At 43.3% G+C, this 23,064-nt stretch overlaps 1 protein-coding gene across 1 annotated transcript; it reads right to left on the minus strand.

The window, feature by feature from the left end:
- Positions 1 to 4,443: 4,443 nt before the first annotated feature.
- On the minus strand, positions 4,444 to 21,726 carry LOC147245775 (homeobox protein Dlx4a-like). The gene is made up of 3 exons (XM_086185304.1): positions 20,920 to 21,726; positions 18,156 to 18,352; positions 4,444 to 9,000 (listed from the first exon to the last, which is right to left on the minus strand). Exons 1-3 carry the CDS (start codon positions 21,245 to 21,247, stop codon positions 8,758 to 8,760), a joined length of 768 nt encoding a protein of 255 aa, XP_086041430.1. The 5' UTR covers positions 21,248 to 21,726; the 3' UTR covers positions 4,444 to 8,757.
- Positions 21,727 to 23,064: the final 1,338 nt, after the last annotated feature.

The following is a 23,064-nucleotide window of genomic DNA, read 5'->3' on the forward strand; positions in this document are numbered from 1 at the left end:
ATTTGGATAAATCCTTCTGAGTACGACACCCTGCTGAATCACAGAAAAAAAAACAACTGTAATTTTGAATACTGCACAATGAAAAGGTTAATATCATAGAATTATGTTATTGTTGCTTTGAAAACTGACACTGAAGGAAATGATAACTGAAAAACCTGCATAATAGTCAATGTTTTGCATTTACTCCACCCAAAAATATATATTCACATAAATAATAAAATATGGAAATGAGAATTAAAAGGTATACTTATGCATTAACAAAAACTAAAAATGATTGCGTATGAAAATCTGAAGGTGTTTTAACAGTCATTGCCACCATAATCTCCTTCATAAGAGTCAGAAATGACAAGCTTTTTAAAACTGTAGGAGGAAAAGGAAAGGGACACCTTGTTGTTCTGCAGTGTGTGACCCAAACCCCAGACCCAACAGAAGGTCTTCCATGATTGTTTAGGCTGTTACCTTCCTGTGATGAGCCGCCAGCCTGTCAGAGAAGAATGTGCCGGAACATGTTAAAAAAGCCAACTACTTGTGGTGACGTGTGACTGCTGGGAAAGCAGCTTTCACCAGAATCACTGTGGCTCCTGGCTATCACATGATGATTTTACCAAGAAACCATTTCACCCTCCAGCTAATTTGGTGATTCCCCATGTAAGCTGGTTGTGGTTTGTAATTGTCACTGCTATGACGTTTGTGAATCTTCAGTTTGCCCAAGCAGGTGAGAATTTTTAAAACAATTATGCCTCGGAAAGTCGGCTGGAGCGTTAAGCTTCCAAACAGTTGTAAGGGAGGCTGAGGGAGTAGAGGTGAAAGTACACAAGTTATCAGAGGGCGTCATGCAGAACGAACTCAGGGCATGGGATTTGGGTCCAGATGTTGTTAAGATATACAAAAAATTTGGGGGAAAATTCTACACTTTTTCCTGCTATGCAGCATCCAAAATGAAAAGATGATTCAGAACAGACTGTTTCCATGTGCTTGGCGTCCTCCCTCCATCCTCCAAGTTATGTAGAACAGCAGTATTGGGCTAACTTGGCTATTTAAGCTATGAGATCAAATTATGTTTTCTATATATATACCTGCACACGCACACACACCTCTATATAGCTATATTTACACACACACACACACATACACACACAAACACACACACAGCACAAATGTACTGTAACTTCTTGCAAGTGCAATGTCAGACCAATGTCCTGTCCAAAGTTCTAATCAAGTGATGAAAAAAGACATCTGGTGGGTCAAATCCTACCAGGCGACGGCGCTGGGAACTCTGGGAAGGTGGGGTTTAGAAGCTGAGTGGAGGTTACGCTTCTACCCTTCCATTCTTTGGTGTTCCGTGGGGCAGGCGAGGGTGAGATGACATCAGCTGTGAGCTGAGCTGAGGGGAAAGTTTTTAACTGTCAGGAAAGAGGAGCTGATTTGACCGTCCGGCCCTGCCACCAGCTCGCCAGTGTCCGAGTGACGCGTCTGTGGAGAGCTGGGGTTGAAGCGGACATTCTGTCCTTCTATTGTTTATGTTCTGGAAATGTGCAAAAGCCTTGATGTATATGTGAGGTACCCTGAAATCTTATGAATTGGTAGATTCCAATATTCTGAAAATCCTGTTCGAAGCTGATAAAAACTTTATGTGTTAATATCCAGAAAAGATTTGAAAAAAAGAAAAAGAGCCATTACAACCCAAAGGGGAAAAAACAACACCAACATTTAGGACTAAATTGATGAAACCTTGCATTGTATATAGTTTTGTAATATAATTCTCCTTTTAAATTGATTTCTTGGTGTGAAGGGGCAGGAAAAATAGGATTTGAGATTTTGTGTTTTTCTCTTATTTCTTTCTGCCTCCTTTCATTCAAGATTTGGGAACTCTTTGTGTTTATATCATTCTATTCTTTTTTATTTGTCAGTGAATGAAATAAACTATAAAACAGGATAAATAAAATATGTTTTAGATAGCAATTTGTGTGCAGGGACATGTTGGGAATGTGAAAATAAAGCCAACTAAGTCCTGTGCATGTCTGACACGATTCACATGAAAAAGGATCTTTTTTCATAACAGTATCAGTTATCAGGAATATGAATGCAAAGGTTCTTTGAGAGTTTCAAATTACACCTTAAATCCAAAGTTTCATCGATAGCTTAGACATGAAGTTATTAATAACCGATGCCGCATGATTCCCTCATTTCGGGAGTGAGAGTCTGTTTGAAAGATATTCCAGTGAATTGTTGCGTCATGACATGTAATTTTCCCCTGAAATACAATCAGCAGAACTATGAATGCGTCCCCTCTGTTTTCTCTCCTATTTATCATCAGATCATCTTCAGGGTTATGATTTCTCATAGGCACAGCAAAGCTTTCTGTCTCATTCATTTCCCTCCCTGGGTAAAATCCCTCCACCTCACAGTTGTGGTAAAACTCTACTCTCAAGCATGCAGTTTCACCTGGCAACACAACGCCTCACATGTCACGACTTTGACAGTAGGAAAGCCCGCCAGACCATCCAGCGCTGGCCATGTGTCATCCAGCCAGCCCGGGACCGCCACATCTGGCTTCTTGTCCTACCAGATCACCTGATCTCAGTCGCTGATTCGACAGCTGGCTTGCACAATCAAAGAATTTCTGCAGAATCAGAGAAACTGATCTGGGTTCTTCACTGGGGTCTCGCCATGACCTTCAGGTCACTGTTGTGACTGACCTTGAGGGCAAACGTTCACCTTGGCTGGGGCTTTGATGGAGTGCTCTCTTCACGGGTGGATCCTGGCTTCCTCTGACCCCGGCGGATGGCAGATAATTTGTCACGCAGGTCAGCGATTGGCTGGTGTCATTGCTGCTGAAGAGTTGGAAAGTCTGTCAGCTGTCCTCCGCAGCGATGAGAAAGAATAGTGATTATTTCATCCTAAGAAACCCCGTAGTTAAGTTACCCAATCACTGGATTTTAATCAGAATTAATTATAGTAAATCTATTTCATCAGGTTTGTATATAACCATTTGTGTATGATATACTCAAATACTCACAAAAAAAAGCAAATATCACAACATATCCGTTGAGCTGTTATAAGTAGGGCTTCTCTTGCACACACACACACACACACACACAAACACACACACACACACACACACACACACACACACACACAAACACACACTTAGCAGCATCTCAATTCAGTGTGTATGTGTTTGTGCACCACGGGGTCCAGTTGAACTGGTAAATATAAAGTAACTCCCTACTGTTTATGACTGTTTAATTAACATGTTTTCTCACTATCTCTCTCTCTCTCTCTCTCTCTCTCTCTCTCTCTCTCTCTCTCTCCCTCTCTGCTAGGGGCTACAACGCATTATCTGCTGAGTAGCAGGTCGGGAAATCTTCAGTTTTATAGTATTTTTTCATGCAAGCGCCTCAGTTTTGCTCCACTGCTTCCACAAAACAAACCAAAACAAAAAAGACCCCTGATACCATGAAGATGCAGCTATGGTAAAGCTATGTGTTGATATCAGAGCCACCGTCAACATTAGGGAGCATCCCATTGGTCACAATCAGGACACACGTCATTGATGTCAGTCAGGGTGTCAGGCCAGATGGACGTGCTCGTCTGGTTGAATCTGGCTGCACTGAGGATTACGTCTCACTGCGCCCTGAGGATTTATGGTCCACGGCATTCTAAGATCAGGCCTGCTGCAGCACAACGAGCGGCTACGAGGTAACGGGCCTAAAATCTGGCTGAATTTGTGTTGTCTGATCAGGCCTTGAGGAACTTCACCCTGTGCTGGCCTGCACTTTGTTATGGTCGCACAGTACCATTCCAGGGCAGCACGGTGGTGCAGGGTTAAGAAGGTTCTCTCTGGTACTCCAGCTTCCTCCACAGTCCAAAGACATCAAGAGGGACCAGGTTAATCCAGACTCTAAATTGACCGTAGGTGTGGCTGGGAGAGCCAATGGTTGTCTGTCTGGTGACCTGTCCAGGGTGAACCCCGCCTCTCGCCCGAAAGTCGCTGGGATAGGCTCCACCCCCCCTTAACAGGATAAGCGGAAGAAGATGGATGGATGGATGGATGGATGGATGGATGGATGGATGGACTACCATTCCATATGTTGTGTCCAGTTCAAGCTACGGATACAGTTTCACCTCATCACCACAAACCTCAGTGTCATCTTATGTTAAGAAAACATCTAATACACACTTAAAAAGAAGCTAGTGGGACCAATGCTGCTGGGTATTGTGGGTAATGTAGGAGTCAAAACACCTGATGTCAACAGGGAGAAAGAGAGAGAGAGAGAGAGAGAGAGAGAGAGAGAGAGAGAGAGAGAGAGGTGATGATGGTGATCAGCTGATGCTAGAAGCAGAGGAGTGAGAAAGCGCTGCGATGCTTGTTCATCACAAACCGACCCACCAAAGTTGCAGCCATAATAATGATAATAATAATGATGAATGAAGGTTTTATTTCGAGCATGTGAAAACAATACAATAAAAGCAAATAACAAAAAAACAATATTAACTTAACATGTGTGAAAGCTCATTTATACCCTCCCTCCACGACTCAGGAATTCATAATCATCAGATGCGGCTTTTACGTCTCACTCAGTGCTGGAATTTCTGATTCAACAAAGGACCTCATCAGCTGATGGGGCGGTCCCTCAATGTGGCCCTGGACACATGCGCGTTCACACCACTTCAAGAATGTGACCACAGCGACCAGACCTCAGGATGCGTTCAGGACACAGAACGTGTTCACACCTGGAGCAAAAGCTGACCACCTGTGATGGGATGGCAACAGCGGGTGGGCAGAGGGCCCACGCTGATTAGTATTCACACCGTCTGTGTTGCATGAACCCGAATATGTAAACAAAACAGGTCTTTCATAAAATCTGTTTGTGTCAACCACAGCATGAAAGCAGGACATTGTAGCAGTTTTAGGAGCTTAAAATTATTATCATTTAAAACAAGAGTGATGGGATTCAAGCACGTCTCCAGATGCGAGTCGGAGTGCTTCACGCAATTGAATCGACAAGCGTGTTTTAGGTAAAGACAATGGACGTTTAGGAGAGGTGCGAGGGATCAGCCAGCAGAGGCTCGCCTGTCCACACTGACTGCTGAGTTTAGGCCCAGCAAGGGAGGCTAAGTGATGCATGAGTTGTGTTGTTTTATTTGTTTTATCCTGGCTGTTCCCCCTTTGAAAAAAACGATTAAAGAGCATGTAAATAAAAAGTCTGTGAATCCTAATTGATTTGAAATCCCCAAAAATGAAGAATTGATAGAAATATAAAAGTCCCGTAAAGTAATTCATATTTCTAAGATTTTACACCTAAGTGCTTCCCAGATTCCCCGACCGTGTGAGTCATTTAAAGAAAGGAATGTCTTCACCAGAACTATGAAGAGGAAGTGAGGGGTTATGGGAAGTTCTGACAGGCGTAGAACTTGAGGTTTCCCATCAGTGTTTCCCTGTTAAGATGACAGTCACCGGGAGTGACTGAGCACTCACATCTCTCTCTGTGACAGGAGGAAACGTTGCACTTGTTAGAGCACGAATACACTCGGACAGCCCGACTCCTGCTTTATGTCATTGTGACCTTTTGTTCTCATGTTGAACTGCAACTGAAGGCAATTTAGGCAAAAAATATTTCTGTCTTTTCATTCCCATCTGATCAATCAAAACCAAATGGAAATTGGAAAACATGAACTCATTTTTATTTGATGTCATCTACTTTTCCTTTTTGAGTCCAACAACAGGAGAAAGTGGCAGAAGTGCTGTTATGTTGGTCGCGTCATATTCAAGAACGTCAGAAACTAAAGTCCAGGGCCAAAACCACGAGCAGCAGAAATGTTTTTATGTAGTGTCCACAAACCTTTTTTTTTTTCTTTTTTCAGTTAAGGGATTAGGTCTCAGTAATCCAATTTGATGTAATCCACTACTTCCCTCCATCACTGAAGAGCCCGAGGCTGAAAGGATATTCCCTTGACTGACAATTACAGATAATTACAGCAGTGGAGTGAAAGCTTTATTTAACAAGCTGTGTCCTAAATTACCTATAATTGACGTGGTCATTTCAGAAAAAAAATCATTGATGATGTTTGACAACTCTTTTTGCTTTTCCAGATGTCTGAGCGGCAAACAACATGATTTATGACTTCAGAGACGATCCCCCAAGGCCACTGAGCGGCACAGACGCACTGAGATGGACGTGTTGCGTTGCTTTTGCCTGAATTTGTCATTTGTCAGAGGCTAAATGTGCAACAACATATTATTTCAATTTCTGCATGGAAGATAAGCACACGGAATCAAATACGGGTGGGATTTATTTCAGAGGTCGATGCCTACCTTGACCCTTCGCCAGCACGAAATTGGCAAAACAAGGATGCTGAGAAACAAATTCCAGTCAACAGTCGTCAGTGTGTTTACATGTACATATACACTGTATACTGCGTAGTTATACATAAAAGTCTGAAAACTTCAGGAGTCTTGTAACAGGAACAGCATAAATGTGTTGGGCTGAGACATTTCACTGACAGAAACTCTATTGGTGAAAAAATCAAACCAAAATGAACATAAGTAGAGAAACAGAATTCGTTCATCCCTGTTTTGTTTTGTGTCCAAGTCCCAGTGTCCAAACCCATAAAATTAAAATTAAAATAAAAAAGAGTAGCAGTTCTTTTAATTTGGTCAACATAATCGATGATGTGGCTCTCAGATACGGTCGTGTGTTTCTATTTGTGGCTCAACTCTAAGAGAAAAGGGGGAAAAAAAAACCTGTCAGTGCCTATTTCCTTTACAAAGAACTTTATAAAGAACCCTTAAATTGTTCCTTTTCCCTGTTAGCGCTCCTGTTGGTGATGTCATCGATGATTTGATGGGGTTGCTACATACACCTCTGTGGGACGATCAACAACCCTGCTAGAATTAATAAAACGCTCAGAATACTTTGTCCTAATGTCCTTTCAACCCTAAAAGAAAGACGCTTTTCTCTTCCTCCTCCTCTTCATGACATTTGTGCTGGCCTCACTGGAACCCGCTGCCAGGACGGAACACCAGGATTGGAGCGGAATCTTTATCGAACATTCCCTGTCAGGCAAAGTAACTCTGAAGGCAAAAGTAACCAAACTGTCAGTCAAATAAATCCACGCGACTTCTCAGAGTTTATTAACTGGAGGAGTGAGAGTTTTGGTCACATCACTTCTGCGAGTGATTTAAGACCCACCCTGAGTGGTCCAGGATCGCATCCTGGACCACATTAGCAGTGGGAACCCAAGTGTGTCCACGCGGAAGGGGCTACCTGACAAACTGATGTCTTCTTTTTAGATAAAACTATTCTGATTTGTGCATGTTTATTATAGATAATTATGATATTCTGGCTGTCTCAAACATCTTGGGTGACTGATTTGTCAGGAACAAGCCAGGACCTCCAGGACCAGGTCTGCACTGCTTTGACTCTTCTCTTCTCTCAAAAGATTTTAAGTTCCGAACAACAGGAACGGGAAACTCGCTGTAGCGTAGTTTGCTCGGCAGCCGTTCTCTTTGTCTTTGTAAAATAATTAACCAGCCAGATCAGTCGAACCCAGACGGTGACTAAAAATGTCAGTGTCCTAAGGGAGTGCATGTGTTGGTGGACACTTGAACAAAGTACCAGTGTGTCACTTTGCTAACAGAAATATAATAATAGTATGACCTATATAGTGAGGAAGCGAGATCCAATCACAAGTGGTCAGCTGACACTGGTTCAGGACGTGTCGGGACTGATCGGGCCAGTGTTGAGTTCTCTGTGCAACACTGAAACCATCCATCCATCCATTGTCTTCCGCTTATTCCTGTTAAGGGTCGTGGAGGCTGGAGCCTATCCCAGCATCTACGGGCGAGAGGCGGGGTTCACCCTGGACAGGTCACCAGTCCATGGCAGGGCCAACACATAGAGACAGACAACCATTGGCTCTCCCAGTCACACCTACAGTCAATTTAGAGTCTGGATTAACCTGGTCCCTCTTGATGTCTTTGGACTGTGGAGGAAGCTGGAGTACCAGAGAGAACCCAGCAGGAACAGGGAGAACATGGAGACTCACCCAGAAAGACCCTGTGTCCGAGCCAGGACTCAAACCCTGAACCTTCTTGCTGTGAAGCCACAGTGCTGACCACTGCACCACCGTGCAGCCTTCCACTGAAACCATAAAACAATTTTTTGTGACAACATCAGCTACAATTCGAAGTTTGAGTGGGTTTATTATACTATTTAAAAGAGCCTTGATCATGAAAAATGAAGTAAATGCAGAAGTGCCTTAAATCTCGCGTCTACTGATGTTGAAAATGATTGTTCTAATTAAATGATGTTATGGTCTCAGTCAGTAGAGTCTTCGATGGTCCAGGTCAGTTGCAAATGGAAGATTTATTCCCTTCGTTTTTCAAGTCCTGTACCTCCTAAACCATTCGGCCTCTAGCTGTGCACCCCCTCTACCTACACTTGACAGCGCGAGCCCCAGTGGTGGCTCGGGCCAGCAGCCCTGCGATTAATGTAAGCTCTGTAAGACACACACTTTACTGTATTTCTGTCTATTTACACCTGATTTAACCTTTTTGTTTAAGTATAAAGAAACTGACCAGGGGCATCGTCAGCTTTTAGCTCTGTCCCCTGCTTTTAATTGCTGCCAGTTATTTTATTTTTGCCTCCAGAGTGTCTCACACTCCAATCACTGGTTTCCAGAAGACAGCTCCAGTCAACTTGATAGTTTAAATCCGTATTTTGTTCTAAAGGAGTTGTGTCCACTTGTCTGTCACATCATCTGAGTCCTTGGCATTGAGTCCTGCTGGTGTCCGGGGTACCAGTGGCCAAAATTGTTCACATATCCAGCAGAGTGCACCGGTGCGCCTTTCGCAGCCATGCTGATGTCCCACAGTGAGCACGGAGATGAGGAGGACGGCAGCGGAGGGGCCAGGTGGTCTCCCTCAGGTCCACAGGGCCCGTTCTTCATGATCTTCTTGTACTTGGACCGTTTGTTTTGGAACCAGATTTTCACCTGAATGTCCAGGAATAACAAAGAGATGACACAAAAGTTAACAGCCTTCCTCCAAACTCGGCAAAAACTTTTGGGGTCTTCCTAAGAATTTGTTCAAATTTTATCAACCACATTTCAGGTTTCACCATTTCCTTGATTGCTGCACAATTAATTGAAATTAATTCGACCTGACCTGTTGCCATTTTCACGTTGCATCTATAGACATGTATTGCCTACACAAACATCTTTACTTGATAAAAATCCCCACGAAAAGTTACGCCATGATTATTTTAATGGGATTTTCATTGAAAATGATCATAACAATACAAAAACCTTTCCTGTGTTAGCATTCCCCCCAAGATCGCAAAAACTAGCTCGAATATTTTGGAGTAGGAAATCCTTCTTTATCAACCAATACCAATAGTATTTCTGCATCTATCAAGTTAAGTACTTTTCCACAAGTTAAAGGACCACAGCGCGCGTTATGCAGGATGACCAACTTCAGTGTCGTATTTATCATTTATTATTGTTACGTCATCACACGTGAGCACATTGTCATTCATGTCCCATGGCACTGTTAGTCATGTCTACAAAATATGCACCTAACCCTAACCCTTACATCTCTCAAAGGCAATCTGATTCATGGTGTGAGCTCTAATTGTAAGATTGTGTACTGAGAGACAAACACACACACGGCATCGAGTGAATAAAGACACAAGAGAGAGAATCCAACTGGAATATCAGAAAACTCTGACCTGAGCAGCACCACAGCCCTTTTTTCTGTGGTGAGAGACTCGTGTTGGTGACACACTTGGAATGTCATCTGCTTTCAGTATGCTTGCAAATTGAGCATCCAATTACATGAATATGCCTCTCAGGCAACCTTTACAGGAATGAATAAATCATAAATAATTATGTTGAGTTTAGGAAGGACACTTGTGTGTGAAACAGGTTTTAACAGCCCTGTAAAGGAAAATGAACACCCAAAGGGCTGATGCTGCTCTCGGTAAAAGATCTGGCCAGCAACACAGGAGAGAAAGATAAAAGACAGGCTTAAGGAAGAGAAAACACTCCTGGCATGGAAATGGAAATTGTTTTCCCCTCCTCACCAACATTCCTGGGACTGATTACTCTGGGATTTAAAAGACTATTTATGAAGATGGTTTGAAGTGGTTCATGAAGGATACTCCTCTCTTATAAAACAGCTCATTTCAGCCTGGTCTAATAGGCTCTAAATATGTGGAAAAAATGATTCCTTTGTTTAATAACCCATGAAACGTTCAGCTTTCACATCCAGTCTACAGGTTATAGTGATGCCTAACATACTGTATCCAATGGCAAGGACTTGCTTTTAGCTGTCGTTAATTCAGGTGGTTCTTTCTCTCTTGCAAAACACCTTGAATTCAGCAACCACTCGTCAGGTACTTGTTGCAGGAAGCTACAGAGGACCAAAGACTACTCAACATGCATTTAGACTTCAGCTCAAAGCCACACAACAGTTTCAGTTCTACCACACCTCCCTGCCAGCGTTGGTTAGCATTGTCATGATCTCTCATCTCAAACTCTGTAGGCGCCAGAGTGTTTATGTGGGCACCCAGTGATTGGCTCACGTGGCATTGGCAAGCAGTAGTAAGGACGGGGAGAGTTTTAATGAACACACGGGTGAGGTAGGGGCCCGCTGCCACCACAGATGTGTCCGTCAATGGCCTCTGTTGATCGCATGGTAAGTTGGTGTTGATGACCTCAGAAAGCTGTGTACGCATTGTTGTATAACCCTTTCATTATTTTCTTGTCTCCACAAGTGTTTCTTGTCATAAATCTTCAAAACGCAACAGCCGGAGCAGTGCCTCATCGGTGGCCAGCATGTTATGCAACTTCCCTACTTAGCCTCTCAGTGACTAAATCTAGTTTGCTGACAGTGCCTGCATTACATCTTTAATTTGCTCGATGGCATAAGATATGTCAGTTTACACCACCTGCTCACGAGTGGCTGAAACAGAATCTTCAAACTGCTGTTGACGTGAAGCGCTGAAAACTGCGGAAGCACGAAACTCGATGTGGTGACCCTGAAGTCATGCATCGTGTCGATTCTTTATAGTATAACTACTACTTTTTTTACCACCAGTGAACTTTTAGCTGGTCTACAAAAATATGTTATGCCTGCAGCACTAGACGTATGAGCTGCGCGGCAGGATTTCACCTGGTTATAGCTGGTCAGCAAGAGGTGTGCATGAACGAGAGACGTGTATAAAAGGACCATAAAATACCTCCATACTGTGCGTTTAAAGTAATCCAAGTGTCCTGAAGCTTCGACAGGTGTTTTGGAACATGCAGCTGACGCCATGTTTGTAGCATCACTCTCCACTGTATCCTGGAGCAGCCAGCCATGACGCCATGTTTGTAGCATGACTCTCCACTGTATCCTGGAGCAGCCAGCCATGACGCCATGTTTGTAGCATCACTGTTCACTGCAGCCGGGAGTTGCCAGACATGACGCCATGTTTTTCGTGAAGATAAAACATGGCTGCAGTGACATATTTCAAAACAACTCGGTAAGTTGGGGCTTCAGGACACGTAGATTACTTTGGATGAGCCTTATGGAGACATTTTATGGTTTTAGAATCCTTCTTTTACATTTGAAGACTGGTCTCCATTCATTTCAGTTGTTTGGAAGAATAGTGCAACACCTTTTCCTGTGACACTCTGGCAGTGTGTTGAAAAAAAAAATTCTCCTGACCTTCCATCAGCGTGAGGGCAAGTAATGACGGAATTTTCATTTTTGGTGAACTATCCCTTGAAGTACCAAAGACATGATTTAATCTTTATTATTATGTCAATCACTGCCTGTAAGTGGTTGGAATGTATGGTGTAGGGTGTAGTAACACTTTTATATTGACTCTAAATATCTTAAAACTCAATAATTTAGCTGTTATTGCAGTTGTCACGGTAATCCCTCTTTTTATAGTAATCTATTCACTCATAATAAAAATTACTGCTGCTAAGCTGCATTGCCTGCAGTGAAATAATTACCTGGAGTGGTACACCACAGTGTTAGCCTGCAGATGAAGAGCTACAGCGAATATGTGGAGCACATTGTAACTTTTGAGCCCAGCAGTCAATCAACAGCACATTAAGTTAATGCAGCCTCAGTGAGAGAATTTCTGCTGTAATTATTGGTTTCATATTCCAGCAGCAACATGGACCTGACAGCTTCCCAGTGAGAGTGGCTAATGACACCGACATTAGGGGAGGAGGGTGTTTGAGAGGCAGGCCAGGTGCCACAGTGTGTGTGTGTGTGTGTGTGTGTGTGTGTGTGTGTGTGTGTGAGAGAGAGAGAGAGAGAGAGAGAGAGAGAGAGAGAGAGAGTCAATAAAACAAACTTTGCAGTATATTCTTGAATGCATGGATGAAAAAGTTAACTCTTGTGTTGGGAAGGTTATTCAGAAATAAGAGGCGTTGAACCACTCAGTGGTTTTGTATTGCAGTGTGTGTGTGTGTGTGTGTGTGTGTGTGTGTGTGTGTGTGTGTGTGTGTGTGTGTGTGTGTGTGTGTGTGTGTGAGAGAGAGAGAGAGAGAGAGAGAGAGAGAGAGAGAGAGAGAGAGAGAGAGAGATGAACAAAGATAGAGCGCGAGAAAGAGTTCCAAGAAAAAGTGGTGTGCTACGTGCCATTTCTCAGCTGTGCCTGGGAACAGAGGAGATTTAGAGGGAAAGCGGTCAGTCATTGGCTGCCAGCCTAATGGCATGAAGGCAGGATAGAGATGTGGTGTATGATCTCTATCTTAAATTGCATGTGTTTACCAGTATGTTTCCATCTGTGTATGTGTATGAAAATGCACCAAGGACCTACATATGTTAAAAGCATCTCAGGCTTAAGTGCAGTATTGCATGTGAGGAATGTGTACACTGCATGTACTTGCACCTACTAATTTCTAAGACAAATGGTAGTCTCCATCTATCTGTTGTCTGCTGATTGAAAACAAATCCTCAGAAATCAATTCATCACTTATGTGTGTATATATACATATATATATACATATATATGTATATATATATGTATATACACACACACAAATATATTTATATATATATATAAATATATTTGTGTGTGTGTAAAATGTCTACATCCATTACAATAATCTCCGAAAGACCTTAGCATGTGTTCAATGACCAGCTAAACTAGCTGAACAAATGAAAACCACTGTTAGCATTGTTAAAGTGTAAATGATAAAACGGCGCTAACGCTATGCTGAGAACAAACAACGCCACAGAAGCATGACCTTGACTGGATGCTTCCTCTGCTTTGAATGACGTCCAAGATTATAAAACTTTATGAAACAGAAAATGCTGCGTAATTCACGGGTGTGGTATTTAATGACGTATTTTATTCCATAGAATAAAACATCAGAACATCTTCAGCTAACCTCAGACCTTATTTTAGCCATTTTACAGAAAACCCATTCAAAGAATTCCAACGATTTTAAGACCAGGGAGCGAGATGTTTATCCCCATGTTTTTGGACTCATTTTTGTGCCGTGCTTTAAAAACAAAAATATGAATTATAATTGCTCTTTTCACACAATAGGGTGCGTGCAATTAAAGGATTATTTTTATAACTTCAGCTTCCAGATCTGAACTCAGCTTTTTTTTCCTAACTTTAAGCATTGAACTCGCATCTGCAAACCCCACTTTCTTCTGCCTCTTCTAAGCCAGTCGCTCAGTTTGTCTACTGGCAGGACAACTGAAAAGGTTGCGCACATCTTAAGATTGGGTTGAACGATAGAACCTGGGTTGAGGAGCAATGGACTCCTTTTTGGAATTGATCCAAAGCTGCATGTGATGATACAATGTTGCTTCTGTTCTTCCAGTGCCCTCTGATATATGTGATTGATTTGCAATGTCAGCACAACCCCACACAGTGCAGTACGAGTGCAGGCAGATGCTGCACGAGAGGAACTGGGACCACGCTTCTAAGCTTCAATTACAAAGTCTCTGCTATGATCAATTAAAAAGAGAACTGGAACATCAACATGTAGTTCCAAAATCAACGGCAGGGACAGAACAACTTCCTTCTTCCACATGAAAAGCAGCAGAACTTCTAGCCATTAGGCTGATGGTTGCAGTTACTGTGGAGTTTTGGATGCTCGTGAGGTTCCTCTGGTGTTCTTCATTTGTGCTTCTCTGGTTCCTGTTTTATTTTGAAATGTTCTTCCCCTGTATGTCCTCTTACATTACTCTCTGTCGTCCTTATGTGCATGGCTCACCTAAATCTTTGTCTGCCCAGCCTGGCTTGCTATCGTCCGATCAGCTCCTTCGCTGCCCTCCTGGTCTCCCACCTGCCTGTATTTTAGTTTGGTTCTCTCTCATTGTTGGCTCACCTGTTAGCTTTAGTTTACTCCCTGAACCAGTCGATAGAATAATCAGCCACTCATTTGTGTTTACAGTAATCATAATATTCAATCGAGAAACAACCGAGGCATTGATGAATTGTAACTATTTGAAATGTGAACCCCTGTCGTCTGTTAATGGAGCGTGCGGTTGTGAACAGGAATCGAACCGTTGACTCCTAGAGACAGAGGATCTTATTTCCCCCTGAACAAACGCACAGAGGGTTTGACGTTGCCGTGGAGGCAGTTGCAACCTCGTCCACACGCCACGCGTGTCTTCATCTAGATGAATACACGTTGGATGATTTGGAATAATTAGGTTCGCCCTCAGTTGATGTTGCTACCTTGAAGCATGTTGAAACTGGAGCGTTTGTGTCTCTTTTTTGCCAAATTTATATCCATTCACCATAAAGCAAGGCACAAAAAAAGCCCTAAATAATTCAAGGACGGATACACACACACACACACACACACACACACACACACACACACACACACACACCCCCCGAAGACACATTTTAATACGGATGTGTCTCAGCGACAGTGAGACATCCTGTTAATGCTTCTAGGATCAGTTCACGACCAGCCAACGCCCAGCCCTCACTTCAAAAGCACCTCAAAGAAAAGCTGTTGTTTTTTTCTTCTTCTTCTTCTTCTTCTTCTTCTTCAGGAACCGTGCGAGTGTGTGTGCAGACCACATTCAAAACCACTTTCTGCGATAAAAAAGACCAGAGCAAACAAACTGATCATCTCTTGCTCCCAGTGTAAACTTAACTGCTGTGGTTAATTCACAAGGATTAGGACCGAAGGCTGACATCTAATGACTTCTCTTTGGGCTACTCAGCGCACACACAAGCGTTCCTCATATGTCAGTGGAGTATATCCCAAATAATCCTACCTAAACATCCCCCGGGAGCCAACCTGCTAAATACGAAAGCCAGTATTTGTCTCTTTGCAGCATGTAGAATGGCCTGATGCTAACGCTGGTTTGCTATCTCCCTCCTGCTGTTGCTTCATGAAGGAAAACAACACTTAGATGCTCAGTCAAGACGATTACACATCAATAGAAATAATAATTCAAAAAACTATTTTAAATACTCTTACTGTCAGATTTTGGGTCAAATTTACAATAAGACCTGAATCTGATTTCCTACAAACTAAATGACATGGGAACGCATATTTTCTACAAGAATATCAGTTTGAATGGGCTGTGACGGCCAATGGAACGGTGAATCTGTCAGCTGGACAGCTGGACAGCTGAGCACGTCGGCACCAAAGCATAAAAGAAGTTTGCCAGGAGGCCTGAAAACTGTCTCCCGGGTCTTAGCGTTATCTATTTATTGAATTCTGTCCTGTTCCACACTTGTGCTGTCCCATGAATTCTGCTGTGTTTGTTCTTTGTTTTTACAGGATTGTGTTGCTTTATAAAGAAACGGGTTTGATTTACTGATCGCTTCCTCTGTCCAGCAAACTAGCAGACATGAGATGAAGCCATCAGACGATAACAGCAAACTTTACTTCTGACTGCAAAGAATGCTCATAATGAGAATGAGAATGTGAGCTTCTGTATGAAATGGCACCAATTTGCTTGATGATGCGTTTGCTGTACGCTCAGGATAACAAGTTTAGAAATCTTCATCTACCTTCCAGCTGGTCAGCTCATTCACATCAAAGTCAGTGGTACTGTTACTGTGTACCGTTGTCACTGAGACCTAAGAAAAATAAAAGTACAAGCTCATATTTGAGCTGATCCTTCCTCACATGAATACTGTCTGGTACCGGGTTCTTCATAGCAGGTCATACATCCTCCTCCCCTAACGTGGGTCATGCAGGGGTCACCTCTGAGGTCGCACTTTTGAAAAACTCTTTTTCTTTTCCTAAATGAGAAGGAGGTGTGTGTCAGCGGCGCGTGTCTCTGACTAATACGATGGCATGTTGGCTTGAATGTGACAGACAAAATGGCTGACATTCAGTGCATGTGCGTGCGTGTGTGCATGCATTAGGCAAGGCAAGGTAATTTTCTTTGTAGAGCCGTTTTCACCACCAGTTTGTCTCCAGGCTTCATGGCATCATAACAACATCCTCTGTCCTCAGACCCTCACATCGACTGAGGAGAAACTCCATCGAAAACCTTTAACAGGGAAAAATCTGAGAAAACTCAGGGTGGGGAGGGGAGGAGGATCCCTCACCAGGAGGGACAGACGGACAGGAGATGTTGTTACAGACAAGAAAAGAGTTTACAATGCAGAATGTGGGAAACATGGAAATGTTAATAACAGCTGAAGAAGGAAGCATTAGTGTGTGTGCATGCGTGCCTGCCTGACTACGTGTGTTTGCCTGCATGAGTGTGTGTGCGTGCGTGTGTGTGAGACCCTACAGTGTAAAGTATAGGAGGAAAAAATGGCCAGTGTTGCAACGAGTCTCTCACGTAAATAAAAACACACTCACACTGACCGTGTGTGACCATGGCCTGTACACACTCATACACACATGCACACACATGTACACATGTACACACACACCCTCTGCCTCTGCCACTGTTTTCTTTCTGAATCTTCAGGGCAATTAATGTTTGTTTCATGTTGACGGTGATGTCAGAAACACTTCCAAATGTACTCTTGCTGACTTAAACTACACACACACACACACACACACACACACACACACACACACACACACACACACTCACACACACACTATTGGTGATGCATATACCCTCTATATCTTTAGTTTTTATCTTTCAAGGAGGTCATATTTTTATTCCCCACTTCTGGTTCATCGCTTTTCAGATGACACAAAAACTGCTTGATGTTTTGTGTCATGACGAGCTGTTGCTTAACGACAAACCGATTCAATATTTTGCAAATTTGGATCTAAATGCAAATTATATCACTTTCTTTCAAAAAAAGAAAAACACGGCTTTTTCTCCGACTTCCTTCCTTCCCTTCTTCCTTTTTCAAACAATTCATTTTTCAGGGTGTAACTCACAGGCCTTTATGAAATAATCCAGTCAGTTCTCCAATAATAAACATACATGATGGCAAATGTGGGCTCCTGGTCCTGCAGCAGAGGTCTGTGCTCTCTGCTGCGCTTTCAGCTCCTATCCTGGATTTGGATCACTGTCATATTTCCATCCCCAAAATCGATCAAACGATAAGCCTGACATGACATTGAAGTGCATCTCAGTCCTGCACCAGCTGGTCCCTAATTACATGGAGGAGTGTGTGATGACACCAGCTCACAAGAATGTCCCAGTCTCTGTTTGGGCTTTCAGGCGGGGCTAAGACTTGTTGCTGTGACCTACGGTGCAGAAGTAAGAAACCTTATAGTTATTCTTGTACTGAAATATTGATATACCCCAGTTATATTATTAGAACTACATTTTCTGTCTGGAGTGTATTTAGTGGCAGCGTCTTCCTCTGATGTCACTGGGATCTCCTCTGTGAGCCCCGCACGCTCAGGAATTTCGGGTGAGCGACAAACCTTCAATTAGGGAAATTAGCTGACACGTTGCTTACATTACGAATGGATCAGGCTCTTGTCATGAGGAGATTTACGAGCTGAGTTGATCATTTTGACACGATATACCAAGATTACATGTTTAAAAATAGTTGAAGAATCGAATTTTCTGATATTAGTTTTGTATTTATTCAGTGACGCTGCACATGCTGTGAATGAGTTTTTCCTTCAGTGCAGAGTCCGAAAATTTCATAAAGTTAAATGGATCAGGTAATTGTATCATAAGTAAGTAAAAATGGGGTTTTCTGAATGTTGTGTGTCCAGTGTGTTACCTGGGTCTGTGTCAGGCCCAGTTTGGCTGCCAGGTCGGCCCGCTCAGGCAGGGCGAGGTACTGGGTTTGCTGGAAGCGCTGGTTGAGTGCCTGGAGCTGCAGGCTGGAGTAGATGGTCCTGGGCTTCCTGATCTTCTTCCCCTTGCCATTGAGCCGCACTTCCCCGTTTTCTATCACCGCCGTGGGTTTGTCGTGCTCTGAGCGAGGGACAAGAGCAGAATTTTACTGAGGACAATCTCAAAACTGCCCCGTTACTTTTGACACGAGAAGCTCCTTTTTCGCTGCTTAATAAACAAATTGATGAGTATTTCTACCCCACAAAAACTAAAACACTCAGTACGAAAAGATAGAAACTAGAGATAAAAGCAGAAACTCGTGAAGCAGGTCTGCTTTTACGACACACACACATGGCCTTCATTAGAGTGTGATGGAAGCTGGGAAAGCAAAACTTAAGAGTGTGTTAATGTGCTTGAAAATACATGTCATTAATTATTTTTGTACGCGTTTCCATTAAATAGACTCCAGCATTTTTATTGCTGCAGAGAAAATGAATCCATCTCAACTAAAACGCAACGGAAGCTCACACAAAACAACTCTTGCAAAATCGATATTAATAGACTTGCATCTGGATTTGCAAGGCTGCGTGACGATAAATCATTCTGTGAATCGGGCCCAGAACTGGCGGGTCACATGCGCCATGCACAGCACCTACAGTAGAAGTGTACGCTGGAACAAATCCATTGATGCAGGTAAAAACTCTCTCTTTTTTTTCTTGAAATGAAAGACTTTCAAGTGTGTGTGTGTGTGTGTGTGTGTGTGTGTGTGTGTGTGTGTGTGTGTGTGTGTGTGTGTGTGTGTGTGTGTGTGTGTGTGCCCATGCTGATCTTTGTTATGACATGAGCTCAGAGGCTGCAGTTGCAGGACAGAACAGCTGTGGACCAGGCGAGGCCCCACAAGACGCTCAGATAACCGAGCCGGACATGCAAACAGTCCCGGGACACTGGAGACCATCGACGCTGAAGAATAGAACCAGGCTATGTAAGTGGGACACTTAGTTATACAGTGACAGAAATATTAAAAACAAATACGATGGGGAACCCTCCCTCTCTCCCTCTCTCTCTCTGACAAAATATGAAAATGACCATAAGTCCGTTATTACATCACAACAACTGAATCATGCCGGGGTTCTCTATGCTTAATGGGGAATGGAATGTACCACTGGACCCTAGAGGTCAGAGACTTTGCTATTCCTCTGATCAACAAACCATTAAAAAACATGAATCCAGACTATTTTTAGGATTCAGGAGAAGAAACGCTGCATGACAAGAGCCATCAACAGCAACCACAGAAGCTTCAGAGAGCTGAGCCATGGCAGCTTCCCGTGGACTCACTGCTGCTTCACATGCCAGCAGGAAGAAGCCAGCGTTTCTGAGCTGTTAAAAAGGCTGGAGGACCTGTGCGAAAACAGAGCATCATGGGAAAATAGAGCTTTGATTAGTAACTGAATTAGAAAGATTTAAAAAAAAAATGATGCCGACGTTGTAGTAGAAAAAAGAAAGAAAGACAGGAAGAAAGAACGAAAGAAAAAGAAAGAATGTTTAGCTTTTTGACAGGGAGAATGTGATCACTATTAATACTTATTATTATTATTATTATTATTATTATTATTATCATTATTATTACATCATGTGCTGCTACATGTGTTCGCAGTTACGTGGACATACAGCCACTTCTGCTGGTAATAAAGAGCCCAGAGCGCTCCTCCTCACACACATCCAAATTATTACAAAAAGAAAAGAATATAATAATTTGAATTTTTTTTAATTTACTTTGATTGAGTTCAAAATGTATTCGGGATTTCTCATCTCATACCAGAAATGCTGGTGATGAAACCTGTCATTCTGTCTTTTTTTCTGTCTTGAATTCTTTTTGTTCCTTTTTTAAAATTTATTTTATTTTATTCTATCGGAACTTAGAAGCTATTTCGTTTGCTATAAATATATATTAAAAAAAAAAAAAAGAATGGAAATGAAATCGTTGCTGCCGCAACCTCAACAGCAAGAGGCCTTGTCGGTCTTTTTACAAAAAAGTCTAAATATGAAAAAAAAAATGAAATCAAAGTGTATTTTCTTCCGTGGTTGGAGGTAAAATGATGCATCTCGAAGCTAAAACTTTCCGAAAGGTTGGAGTTTATTGAGAAAAGTCAACATCCACCGCGGGTTTTATAATTATTTCGGTTTTATCAAATTCCGCCTTTATTATTGTGAGGCACAAAAAGGGACGTGTGATTATTAATCGAGGCAGCAGGACGCGTCACTTGGTGCCTGGTTAGTGTTTTAATTTGTCGGCTGCTTCTCTCAGCCTGTGGAGTCACACACTTTGTGCAGGCCTCAAACGCATCTCGGGTCCAACCTCAGAGGATAAACACGCCGCTGCGGGCAACCGTGGTTCCAATTACTGCGCTCCGCTGTGGTTTATTTTCATTCTTTTCTCTCTTTTTCAGTTAAAAAGTATTTTAATGATCTTTAATAAGACATCTGTCAAGATCGACATTTCTCTCCGTCAGATATTTGAAGCGTTGTCCTCGAATGTGTTCAACATTTGTATCATTTGAGGGTTTTTTTATTATTAAAACACGCAGCTGCACTGCAGTCCATCTAAAAATGGGGTGATTTGTCCTCAGTTCCACACAGTCTGAAATCACCTGATGTGAAATAATAGATATTCAATAAATGATTATTTACGATCAAAGTGTTCCTCATACCCGAGTCCTCCAGCCTGGTGTGTCCGAGCGCGCCGCCGGGCCCCCCGTGCTGGTAGGGCAGGTAGTGTCCGTGATGGTGCGCACTCACTGGGTTGTGGTACGGAGGGTATCCCAGCGGGCGACCGTACGAGGACGCGCCGGAGGAGAACGGGCTGTCGTGCTGTGCGGGCCCTACCGCGTGTAGACCGTGGACCGGGTAGTGGTTGTGCGCCAGTCCGGGGGAGGACTGCTGGTGTCCGTGGTAGCTGTGGCCGCCGAACTCCAAAAACGCCGATTTGGAGGGATCAGGCGGGACTAAAGAGTCTGATATTGAGCTCATAGTCATCATTGGGGTGCGGAGCGGTGGGGGGAATTAGAGGGGTCAGCTAGGACCTCCGGACGGGGGGCATAATAGGACCACCAGGTATGTTCACGAAGAAAAAATCTGTAAGTTTCAGGAAAGTTTTCCAGCTTCCATGAGGTGACACCAGCGCGGTAGAATTCAGTTGAGTGCGCCTCCGTTTAGTGACAATGTCGTCCCGGTTCGCGCTCCGCTACATCCCGTCTGAAAGGTCCTCAAATAACCGCTCAGTGCTCAGAAAGTGGGAATCCAGCAGAGACGCCTGAGACGCATCCCGGGCGCCGCGCAGCCGAAACAGCGCCAACGAAAAACTCCTGACAAAGAAGCAGAAAAATATTCGAGGGAACTTCAACTCCTTCCAACCGTGCTGCTTTCCGCCTTTTCACTGTCCAGACGAACCTAAAGGGACGCCTGCCTTCTCCGAGGGTTGTCAAGAAGATCCTGGCGGCGCAGAGCTGCGAGCGTGTTTCCATCAGAGCTCACTGCGCGACTGGAGACATTCGCTGCGCGGACTTGGCGCACACAGCGCACTCATTGGCTCCCGCGCTTCAGCGTGTCACACAAATCACACGCACGGATGATGAAGTGGCTCCCAGTGTAGCCGCGCAGAGAAGAGAATCGGCCTCCAGGAGGGCCGCTGCAGCCGCTTGAATATTCAGCGGGCGTGGAATTAAGATGAAAACATGTAAATCGATCAGCTCCTTATTTTCTTTCATAAGGCGAATAATCACCCAATAAAAATCCAGGCCGTACTTAAGTATTTATTTCTCCATCAATTTAGCCAATTTAAAACCATCACCTTAATAAATGAAGACAAAGTAACATCTGACCACTTCAAAAGTGTTGCTATGAGAAAACACCGACTGGTTTGACCTGATTTCATCCGACTCGTGTTGCCGTGCGAAGAGGAACATTTAACCTATTTAACCGTTTAGCAGTGCAATGTTTTTAATGATAATTTGTGATTAAACAAATTTTTAAAAATTCAACTTTTTTGTTCGGGAATTCTTACAAAGAAAACAACGACCGACACCTCTCGCCTTGTCAAACCATCTTCTCATATCAAAACTAGAATAAAGTTGGATCTCTGAGGCCGATGCTCTGCAGTGAGGCCTCACATTATTTTTTCCCCGTTTTGTTTTATTTGATAAAGGCGCTTTTGAACGGATTCACACAAATCCAACAGGTCCTAAATGTCCCGACCGCTCATTTAGTTTCGATATGAAATGGAAACCTCAAGGCTTTTTAGGGAATCGATAGACGAAGCTCGTAATCTGACCGGAGAGAGGAGGGCTGTTTACGGTCCACCACGCGCCTGTGGTCCCGCACGCGGGACAACTATTTCCAACAAACATCATCGTTTAAACAAACCCAGAGGTGGCCGCCCTGGCAGAGCAGAGCTGGAAGCAGCGGCCTCTCCTTCAAAGGCACCATGTCATCATGGTAGTTGGACGACAATGTGAGTTTTATCAGGCCTGTCAGGAGACGCCAAAGAGCCGCTGACTGACGTTACAACTGAATCGAGTGGTGGCGTTTATTTCTGGAGCTGCCCTCTGCTTCCAGACAACTGACGGAAGACTGGAGAGACAATCTGACCTCTGAACCTTTGACCGAGTCATCATGATGCCGCCGGAGCTGGTGTTCACAGCTGTGTACTTCCCACAGCAAGTACTTCCAATACAATTTACAGTCAGTATTGGATACAATTCATCTCTCAGTATCAAACACAAAGTTCTGACTTGAGATCTTTTACAAAAAGAGGGTTGAATGATGTATTTGTGTGTGTGTGTGTGTGTGTGTGTGTG

The sequence above is a fragment of the Aulostomus chinensis genome, chromosome 18, assembly GCF_037954235.1.
Source record: "Aulostomus chinensis isolate RoL2024-O1b breed Wild chromosome 18, RoL_Achi_v1.0, whole genome shotgun sequence".
In the NCBI taxonomy this organism is placed as follows: domain Eukaryota; kingdom Metazoa; phylum Chordata; class Actinopteri; order Syngnathiformes; family Aulostomidae; genus Aulostomus; species Aulostomus chinensis.